This window comes from Mastomys coucha, unplaced genomic scaffold (genome assembly GCF_008632895.1).
Source record: "Mastomys coucha isolate ucsf_1 unplaced genomic scaffold, UCSF_Mcou_1 pScaffold21, whole genome shotgun sequence".
Lineage (NCBI taxonomy): Eukaryota > Metazoa > Chordata > Mammalia > Rodentia > Muridae > Mastomys > Mastomys coucha.
The window spans coordinates 88,686,941-88,698,146 of NW_022196904.1; the positions used below are offsets into that span (position 1 = coordinate 88,686,941).

The 11,206-nt window shown below is 43.9% G+C and overlaps 1 protein-coding gene across 4 annotated transcripts; it reads right to left on the reverse strand.

Moving 5' to 3' along the window:
• Positions 1-362: 362 nt before the first annotated feature.
• On the reverse strand, positions 363-10,768 carry Neu3 (neuraminidase 3). 4 transcript variants are annotated; one of them, XM_031387506.1, is made up of 3 exons: positions 10,518-10,768; positions 5,945-6,156; positions 363-3,784 (listed from the first exon to the last, which is right to left on the reverse strand). In XM_031387506.1, exons 2-3 carry the CDS (start codon positions 6,149-6,151, stop codon positions 2,735-2,737), a joined length of 1,257 nt encoding a protein of 418 aa, XP_031243366.1. In that variant the 5' UTR covers positions 6,152-6,156; positions 10,518-10,768; the 3' UTR covers positions 363-2,734. The 4 variants fall into 4 exon arrangements, with proteins under 4 accessions (XP_031243366.1, XP_031243365.1, XP_031243368.1 ...); XM_031387505.1 differs by having other exon boundaries at positions 10,413-10,766; XM_031387508.1 differs by lacking the exon at positions 10,518-10,768 and adding an exon at positions 10,147-10,404.
• Positions 10,769-11,206: the final 438 nt, after the last annotated feature.

The window sequence follows — 11,206 nt, forward strand, 5'->3', positions numbered from 1 at the left end:
CTTTTAAAAAAAGAATCTTTGTATATTGATACAAAATTTAAGGTTAATTTTGCTACAATATAACATATGTATGTTTCAACTCTTATATAGATATGCCTTGCAGCTCATTTGAAAATGTCAGGTTTAATTCCAGTTCTTTTATAGCTGCTATTGCAAACTGTTAGGGATGGTTAAGAAATAAAAGGTAATGGTCAAACAACCAAACTCATGGTTATATCAGATACTAGTCTAGATTATCACAAAATATACATTCTAGGTTAAACAGATAGTAAACAGAAACAAGCAATGTTTGCTTGTTCAGAAATGCTGTAAATAGATACAAATAGATAGTCTTTGAAAATTTCAGAGACTCACAGAATATGGCATTTAAAGGTTATTTTTATAAATTTGAGGCATTTTAACATTGAGACATGCCAGCTCCTGGCAACACCCCATTCAACTTGGAAGAATGAATTTTATTTTCTGATGGTCTTAGGGGACCTCTGTGAAAGCAGGCATGACCCACAAGTTAAAAACTATTGTTCTAAGTGATGGCAGTGGTTATGGCGTAGTGATGTGTCTGGACCTGGCATCACAGAGCCAGGGAAGACACACTCAGAATATTATGAGCTCAGCATCTCCCTTGGAGTCCTGGAGGAGTAACAGTCATGCAAAACCCAATCAAGGACAAAAGGGAAATACTGGTAAAATGAGAACCCCACACATCACAACTTGGCTTTAGGCTTGGTACATCTTACAATGCAAGACCAGGCCCAACCGAGATTGCTGGAGACCAGCTCTGGAGCTCAGATTCTCTCTTGAAAGTAGCTGAAGGTAAATAGCAAAGAGCATCATCAGTAGTGGGGTGCAGGGCGGGGGGGGGGAAGACTTGGTCTTGTGAGAGATTGTGTGCTTTCTATAATAACATTTACCTATTTTGACTTTAAGCTACTCTTGAGGTCAGAGGCAAGTTGACACCTGTTGCTTAAAAGAGATCCTTTGTTCTTTTCTCCACAGGCCCGAGCACCTAAAGCTGACAGCTTATTTAATTCCTTGTCAGCTAGGGAAGTCACTTTTTGGAAGAAAAAGAAAGGAGACACTTTAAAAAGGGATTCTAATCCTTATTTCTAAGAGAAGAAAAAAGATGGAGGAAAACCTATTAAAACTATCTAACTCACTCTGCTCTACATCCTCATGTTCTGAGTTGTTCATTCTTAGTTCTTTATTTTCTCAGAATACATGCTCATGTGGTGTCTAATTCAAACATTCACCACAACTTTAAACATAAAATCAAAAGGAAATTTGCAACAGAGATGTTTATGTGAATTTCCATTAAGAGTAGTTATCTAACTAGACATTTCTTTTCTGTCACTATCTCCACAGGTTCATTGAAAGTTAAATACCATAATTCTTGTGTCTAAGTTAACAATGAAGTTTGCTATAAATAAACCCAGTCAATATTTTACCTTTTGTCCTAGCACCTACAATAAATCTTTTGTTCTCTTTTATGACCTTTGGTTAATTGTTTTACAGCTCTAAGAAATGTGTTTTAAGTCGTAAATGCCTGATTTCTATCTTAGAAATAATTAACTCATGACAGGTAAAGACTGGAAGAGTTCTCACTGCAGTTTTCATATCAGAGAGGGCTGTAGTTTTCATATCAGAGAGGGTTTTAACAGCAGTCCTATTATAAAGGGCTTAATAATTACTAGTATAATTTTAAGAATTCTTATAGGATCATCATTAAGAATTAAGAAATCACCTATTTGTCTATATAGCATCATTACAAGAAAACACATACACACATGTATACGTATATATGTACACACACACACACACACACACACACAGGAATCTTTCCTACAGTGTTGTCCCTTTGGCCTTGCCTGAAAGGGCTCATCCATCATGGTTCACAGTCCATGGTGAAACCATCTCAGGAAGATCACCTGCTAGCTTTTAGCCTCTCCTAGATGGCTCTTGGCATTAAATAAAAGCCCGGCTCCAAGAAGCATTGTGACTAACCTGGAACCAGGCTAGCACACACAGCTCTCATTTTGGTTGACTGTTCAGCAGTGTTTGAATGTCCACTTGGAAATGGGTGGATGCAGCTGAAGTAAGCCAAGAACCCCTGACTCAGATTCATGTGTAACAGAGGCAATGGCATCAAAAGCAATAAGCACCATTATCAACCATTGTCAAGGGCAGCTGGCTCAGGTTTCTCATTTTCTCCCTAGTAAATTTTTTCTGGATGAGGAAGGGGGATCTGACCTTAGATTCTGCTTTCTCAAGTCTTATAAGATAGAGAATTTGCACAGCTCTGGGCATGATTGGAAAGATAAGGGCATTTTTTCTTATTAAAAATACAACAACACAGATCTTTCTTCTGGCCAAAGCACCTACATATCACCTAATACTCAGGTGAGCAGTGAATCATTTGAAAAGACAAGTCTGTGGCTCCCATTAAGATCAGAATCCAGGGTTTGTGGAACAGAAGTGAGCACATGGCCTCTCCTTTAAACGGGAAGAGAAGAAATCCTACCGCAATCTCCAAACTCTCAGCCCAAGAGCCTTGTTATGTAAGATATGGCACAATTTCCACTATGCTCATTGAAGGGAAAAGTGGAAAAAAAATGCAAAGAGCAGATTATTAGCTTTTAGATTTTTCTCTAGATGGTGGAGACCTCTTCTATCCTGGCTGTAGCTGCCAGTCCTTTCTGTGGAATGCTGGGCCTCACCCATCAGTCTTGATTTGGCTTTAGTCGCTACTATGGCTGGAACAGTCTTCACAGCTCAGAACCTCTTGGTCTGAAAACAGACGGAAGTCAATCCGCTCATACTCATGCTTCTTCCCACACTCAAACAAACATGCCAACAAGCCCTGTTCTTCCACAACAGCCAGATCAGAGTAGCCACTGGGCCCACAGTTCAAGATCCATGGGCGGGACCAGCAATTCACCTCCAAGGGGTTCCGGTTGTGGTAGATGCCTAAGTTAATTCTCTTCTTCTTGTTAGTTGGATGTGAGAACAAGAGCCATGTTCCTGATGGTGCTCCAGCTCCATCCTCCACCTCCAGAGAACTGTCCAGCAGAGGGCATTTCTGAGTAGCGGGAGCATCTTTACCATTTGAGTCTTGACATATGTTTGGCATCTTCAAAGGCCGGAAGCTCACTACACTACCTTGGCAGCCTCTGGGAGTCTCATGGAGTTGTGGGTTCAGGACTGGCTTCTGAAAGCAGCCACCACCATCAGTGCTAAAAGCCTCTGCTCGGAATCGGCTTGGCGTTCGGGCACTGCAGTACAACACCAGGTCACCAGCCTTCCCAGGCACTTCTGCCACTTGGCACTCCCCTGTCACCTGGGGCCCAATGGATTTGCCACGGTGCCATGTGACTCCTAAGTCATCACTGTAGATCATCAGGGAATGAGGTTTGACAGAACATGGAAAGCAGAGAAACCAGTGTGAGATATAGTAGGCATAGGCAGGGATGATCAGCCTCCCCGAGTGCAGCTGGATGCCATGACCTGGGCCCACAGCAAACGTGGCCCAGCGCTTCATCTCTGAGCCAATGACATCCTCAGTCAAGTCTTTGACTTCACCCCAGGAGCAGCCGGCATCCTCACTGCAAAGGAAGCAGAGACGGGCAGCATTCTTGCCCCACATAACCTGGCACCTCTCAGTAACATGGCCCCGCACACAGATGAAAAACAGGTACACACAGCCAGTGTTTTTCTCCCACACAGGACACGGGTTCATAGTGCGATGCCCAGGTAACGTGGCCTCCATCAGTGGCCGTTGGGGGCCCCACTAGTCAAGGGAAAGAGAAGGAGACAGTGAAAGTGAGTTATTAATATAAAGATGAGAGGCTCATTAAAAGCATCACTTCTTTTTTCAAACAATATATGACAGTGAAATGGACAGAATCTTGTAGGCCCAAATAATCACTAACTTTGCAGCTATTACAAGGTGGCTTTAAATCTGAAAAATGAAAATACTAGATATTGTAAAAGCTGTGCTCTCTCTTAGCTTCACTGAACTTCCAAATCATCCTCCAGTGCCACCTCCTCTGGGAAGCCTTCTTTGAAACTCACTCTGCTAACAGCTTAGAGCAGCTATATGACACTATCCGTATTTTTAGTAACTGTCTTTATCGCCTTTCAGACTATGAACAGTACCCAGACTATGTACGTGCATACATGCCAATACCTGGCAGTGAGGGTAGCCAATAAAAGTTTACAAAAACAAACAGCCGGGCGGCGGTGGCGCATTTTAGTCCCAGCACTTGGGAGGCAGAGGCAGGCAGATTTCTGAGTTCATGGCCAGCCTGGTCTACAGAGTGAGTTCCAGGACAGCCAGGGCTACACAGAGAAACCCTGTCTCAAAAAAACAAAAACAAAAATAAAAAAAAAAAAAAAAAAAAAAAAAAAAAAAAAAAAAAAAAAAAAAAAAACAAACAAAAAAGTTGGGGGCGGGGGCCAGTGAGATGTCTCAGAACAAAGATGCTTGCCGCCAAGCCTGGTGACCCGAGTCTGATCTCTGGACCCAGTGGTAGAAGGAGAGGACCAAGGATTTTCAAGTTGTCCCTTGATCACCAGACATGCATTGTGGCACATGTACACAGACAGACAGGCAGACACAGAGACAAAGCTGGGAGTGGGGAGAGAATAAAATGTAATACAAAAGTAGACACTGAAACAAACAATGGATCAGGAGGGAAGTTTAAGACTGAAGAGCTTTACTCTTCCTGCACTATGATGGGAAAGCAGTGCACATTAAAGACTCAAGCAGAGTCAGAGAGCTCTGCTCCCAAGCCTGCCCTTGTCACTATGGTGAGACACCGGGCAAATGTGATTGGCACTTCCTCACTGGCCAAATGGAGAGTAACAGAGGAGCTATGAAAGGAGTAAAGGGGATAATGCCTGGTTACACACACCGCAAGAAAGGCTTGAGCTCCCCACGCAGAATCTGGTGAATTTCCAGAACCCCAATAGAAAAGGGCAAAGAGCAAAATCAGACATGTTACAGAAGGAGGAAAAAATACACTCAACTTCATACATAAAACATTAATTGGAATTAAATTAATAGCATTTTCAACTAACAATTGTTTACATTATAAAGTTTGGTAATTGTTGGTAAAAAATGTGAATAAATGTTTTGGAGTATAATGGTTGAGTTCTTATGTGAAGATACATTTATCCTTTCCAAGGGTGCTCAATTCTGGAAAATTATCCCAAGATCTATGTGTTCATTAAATAAAAGGCTGGGGGTGTAGAATGGGGTAGAGCGCGTGCCTAGCATGTGTAGAACTCTGGGGTGGATCCTAGCACCACACACTGAGAGAAAAAGTACAAGGCAATTCACTGGCAAGATAAATAAACCTCTTTTCGTCATAAAAATTTTTTTAAATGGTATTTCATGATAGCTTTGCTTATCATAGTAAGCATCCCAACACATGAAGTTGTGTTTAGTGGGAGAACTGACCCTTTGTTCACATAGAGTGATATGGGATGGGTTCTATCAAATGTTAATCTATACTACCCAGTATGCTGCTCCAGGTGCCAGGCCTTACAGGTATCTGCAGTGCTAGGCCTGCCTATGCCTCCCAGGGAATTCTACTCTAGGAGCCAAGCCTGTGCTGGACATGCCTAGTATGCTCAGAAGAATGCTGATGGTCCAGACAGGTCTCCAGGTTGCAGTGTTCAAGAGACTAGATGCTGAATCAAGCCTGTCACTAAAAGAAGTAAGAGCTTTCCAGCCCAGAGAAAAGAAGCTGTAGAGGGCATGAGGTACTTCTAGGTACTTCAAGGAGTGACTTTGCAAAAGGGACTTTATGTTATACATAGAATGACTGCTTAAGAAGGTGGGGACAAGGCCAGTGTATAATTAGAAGGAGAGACTATCTCATTTAAAACATGCAATTTACTGTCAATGACTAAGAGTTTCAGGTGAAATGTCTGGATGAGTCACCTGTAGAGAGCGACCCTTCAGCACCCCTCGTCTGAGCACCAGGTAGGCAGCATCCTCATCTCTCCTTGAGGTGCGCATCTCTGCAAAGGCCAGGAAGGTGTGGGTGGGAGGAAGGTACAGCAGGGCTGGGATGCGGTAGGTCACCCCATCCTGCTCGTCCTGCTGGAACAGGGTGCTGCTGAGGGAGCAGGATGGGGCTTCTTCCATGGCTTCTGTAAGGACAGTAAGCAATTCAGTGTGGGTCTGCAGACAAGTTCTTGGTCATTTTATTGCTGAGGGCACATGGGGGCTGTGGATGTACTTGAATGTCTACTTCTTCATCTAAGGAAAACATCATGGCAGCCCAAAGCAAATAATACGCACCTTCATCCAGCAACTCTGTTCGTTAGATGCGGCCATTGAGTTCCCAGGTCACTCAAACCCATCGGAGAAACATTCGAGATTAACAAAGCACACGGGAAGCTTTCTCCCCATCCTGATGCCTTGGATAAAAGACAGCCTGCTTTCTCATCTGTGCTAGGAAGAGAGCGTTGTCCTCTAGTCACTGTGTGAGGGGTATACACAACAGAGGGTGGAGGTTCTCAAGGTATGCATCTTGGTGCTGTGATCTCTGTTCTGAGTGATCTAACAAAGCTTTGGCTGGGGTGCCAAGTGTGTTAAAAAACCACACTCATATGTGTGACCCGCTGTTTGGGGCTCAAGGGATAGCTACTCTGGCTTTGGGTTTGCTCTTACTCCCAGCCCCCTGGAGATTACATTTGTGCAAATTCAGCTACATGGGTCTTTGTAAAAGTCTAGCTGCCATTTGCTAGGCTAGCCAGTCTGCGACAATGATAGTAGAAGCCTCCAGAAACTGAAAGAGCCCAGAAGCCCCACTTCCCAGAAGCCAGAGAAGGGACTCAGGCCAAACAGAAAAATAAAATAAAATAAACTTTAAGATTTAATCTTCTTTAAGATTATCTGTCACCTAAGGCCTATCTTACAAATAATTTATACAAATAAGAAAAAAGAAAGGAAGAAAGAAAGGGGAAAGAAAGAGAGAGAGAGGAAGACAGGAACTAGGCCAATGAGTCATTCCTCTGTATTTATTCAATAAACATTTCTGGGCCTATATATATCAGGTACTTACCCTGGTGCTGAGGAGACACCTGTTCTCAAGGTTAGAACAATGAGTAATGGGAGCAGATATGCACACAGATAACTATGAAGTAGTGAATGTTGTCTTAGAGATAAACACAAGAGCAAACAGAAAAGGCACAGCTGTGCAGATCAAGACTCCAGCAAAGGACTTTCTGAGAGGGTAACACTGGGTCAAGCTAGCTACCTACTCTGCCTACAACATTCTTTTGCAGATAGTCACACAATTCCCTACCTTACTTCCCTCAGTTCTGGTCAAACATCATCTACTACCTCCCCTCCTGAAGCTGTGCTCAAATATCATCCAGTTGCTGGGCTGTTACCTGACAATACCCTTGCCACCTCTGTGCCTTGTTCCCTGCTTATTTCTCCATAATAATTCTCACTCTCAGAGGTCACAATTAGTATACATACTCAATGCATGCTAAAAAATAAAAGATCCACAATATCAGATCCCAACTCCCCAAGATGGTAGTCTGTGCTCATCCCAGGCTGGACTCTGACCTGGTGAACACTCAGTGTTCCTTAGAAACCTTCTAAAGTGAGTTTCTGTTTGCCAGGAAAAGCCATTACACTATTATGTTCTCCTACAGGGCCCTAATCTCTGGAGAGGGCCTCTAGTCTCTACTAAACCAAACAGGCTTCCAACAGATCAGAGGCCCCACAACAGTTCCCAGGCTATCCCAACCAAGCTGCCTTCTTCCAGCCTCAGCACAGCCACTTAGAATGGGCAGGACTCTCCCACCATTTCTGCTATCTTCTCTGCTCCCATAGTTCTGGTAATCACCAGTCTGCTCCTCTCCCTATCTTCTCTCTTTGCTGACCCAGGGAACACTCAGTGTTCCACAGTCACCTTGTAGAGTGGGTTTCCATTTGTCAGTAAAAGCCATTACTGTATCTTCTCCTCCAGGCACCCAAGTCTCTGAAGAGGTTGCTACCTCTGTGGTCTCTTCACTGCACCCCCTCACTTACACAGAGGGCTTTATCTGTTCATCTACAACCAGGCATGCTCTGTAATAGGCTCTGGCACGTATTTGCTGGCTAAATGAGTGCAGGAATAAATGAACTGGACTATAAAGAGTAAAGATATCGGGTCAGCCAAGTGATGGGGTGAGAAGCAGTAAGCTTGCTGGTTTAAGATACAGACAAGAGTGAACTGTGGAGGCTTTCAGTCGGCTAGTGTGACTGTGGTGAAGTGGAGCACAAAACCTGTCAGCAAAGAGACAGGACTAAGTGGACCAGCAGAGCTAGATCCTGATGGGTTTCATCACCTTATTGTGGTATCAATCCTACAGACAGGGAGCCACCGTAGAGTTTCTGATAGGAAAGAAACGGTCAGTTTAGACTAGTTTCTCAGGCAGCTTTCTGGGTAATAAGATACGGGGTAATGTTGCACTGCGTCCGTCTACAGTCTGAGTCAAGCAAGAGAAACTTGAACATGTACGAACGATTCAATCGCTCACTAAATTGAGAGAATGGTGGTTCACTATTGTGAGGAGAGTGGAAGTAGTGGCCTCTGAGTCAGAAGAAAAGCTGCCCTTCCTTCCAGGCTGGGGCTCGCACCACATAACCAAAAGACTGGGTGAACTGTCTTCTCAGCATGTTAGAGCACGCCTGTGCTCCACACTTCAGCTCTCTCCTTCCATGTACCACTGGGCTCTATTCTAAGAACGCATCTGTCTCTGAATCCTACTGCTGGCAATGATTAATGAAGGGTGTGGCTTAGAGTACTACAGGTTTTACTGCTTCGAGATCCTCATCTATAAAATGAATTGAATTCTACATAAAAAGAACAAAGGAGCCTTAAGTAGCTGTTACAAAACCTATTGCCCAATACATGGCAGTCACTATATCGTTACTTTTCAATTATAAATTGTTACTTTTTTCCCCCTAAACAATGTCTTACTATTTTTCTCAGACTGGCCTTGACTTGTTATCCTTGAACCTTAGGCTCCTGAGCATTAGGATTCCAGTTGTGTGCCACCATGCCAAACAGGGCATGTTCTTTCTGACTCCTGAAACTGATGTATAACAAAAAGTAGTCACGCCCTACATACAATGAAATACTAGACTGCATGTGTGTGGTAGTCCCACAGATTCTAATAGTGCTAAAGTTCCCATCGCCTACAGACACCTTAGTCATCAGTGTTAAAGCTCTGACACATTACACACGTTTGTGATGTCAATCATATACAAATATGTATGTACAGTTCATACAACTTGAAATGACAAAAAGCTATATTACTGGCTTGCATACATTCATTAGACTACACTTTCTGTTATTATCTTGGAATACAAACTTACAAACATCTATAGTGAAACAGCCTGTTACATTAGCTGGCAGCAGCCTCACACATTCATTCCATGCTTTCAGAATCTCCCGGCACCATTTTCTCTTGTGTTTGACTTCATTTCATGTTTTACTCATCATGACTCCAGCAGCAATAGGCATACACACACACACACACACACACACACACACACACACACACATATACTCCATACAGCCTAGCTGTGCTGATGTCTGTACCATACAGATGTGCATACATACTGATGAAGTTTTCACAATGAAACCACACCATGGTGGTGTTCTCAGTACAAAGTCCCATCGTTAAGCACTGCATTATTCTATCAATTACAACTCCTCCTCCTCTTAGCACGTGGGCTGGTCTTGAACTTGTGACGCCCATGCCCCAGCCTCCTGAGTGCTTGGATAACAAGAGCCAGGCACCATGACTGGTTCTGTTTGTTAAAAGTGAATAACGTATACTTAGAAGGACCACTCAAGAGTGCTTTATAAACTTGAAGGCACTATACGAGTCGACGTCTCTAATTATTATGAGTTTTGGTTCTGCCATCACCTCAACAATTAAGTTGTCACTAACTTTCTTTAATTACGATTATGCTAAGAATATTGATGACAATGGTAACACAGTAGCCTGGCATTGACACCTAAAGGATTCACTCAAACTAGGGACTGAGAAGAATCAAGTACAGGTCTGCTTTGCAGTTGTTTGCTTTAGCAGATAATTCTAATTATTAATTACTGCTCCATACTCTCTCACCTTCCAACCAAGTCCTCTCTACTCTCCTTCTCCGGGAGAGAGCACTTCTGAAGTCAGCTTTGTTTGAGCAGGAAAACTTAGAAGAGACCACTCAGTCGCAAACCTAGTATCAAAAACATTCCACCTGGGGACCTTTCTGGCTGCCCACAACTCTGTAGTAAGAAGATGTCCCAGTCTCGGTTCCGCTTTGTTCCCACAGTTCTAAACTACGGCTGAAGTTTGGCTTTAGATGGAAGAAAGCAAAAGTAGAATGGCCCAGAACATACTCTGGCTGTGAGGTCCTTGCTGATTCTGGCTGACTCAGTATTCCTTCCTGATGCAGGTCCCCACAGTCCCCGGCCGAATTCGGGGTAACTCCCGCCTCAGCTCACCGGCTCCGGGGGCTCTCTGGCCTCTCCCGTGGAGTCTCGGAGGAAGGCCTGCAGCTGAGCTAGGGCGATGGAGGCAGGAGAGCAGCGACAGAAACCACAGACGCAGAAACAGAGAGACCGCTGCGCAAGAGCTGGCAGTAATGAGACAAAGATCACTCGGGGCAGAAGGGACGTGCAGTGGAGCTGTCGCCAGAGGACAGAAATGAGCAGCATCCGGATGTCAATCTTCCTGGCCAGGCCACGCCCCCTCACCTCGCAGTGCCCGCCCTGCTTGCTTCTTCGCGCCCTTAACGGTTGGTCTGTGGAAGGTATCACCGCCTAAAACTTCCCTAGACAGCCTAATTGTCAAGCAAAGGTTCCGGGCCTCAGAGGGGACTCCAAAAAGGTGGAAAGGGGTGTTTTCACACAAAAGCACTGGTCACTCTCCTTACAAAAAGTTCCAAAATGTATGTTTATCAGGGCCTGGTGGTGCAGGGCTGTGAACTCTGCTAGTCTGATAGAGACTAAAGCTGGAGGACTGTTAAATTTCATCTGTCTGGACTACGGAATGAGTTTAAGGCCACCCTAAACAATTGCCCTTCTTGCAAGATTAAAAAAAAGAAGAAGAAGAAGTATAAACAGAAACCAGTTAAGAGATCAGCAACGGATGGGGACAAAGAAAGCTAAAAATGACTGTCTTTAAAAAAACA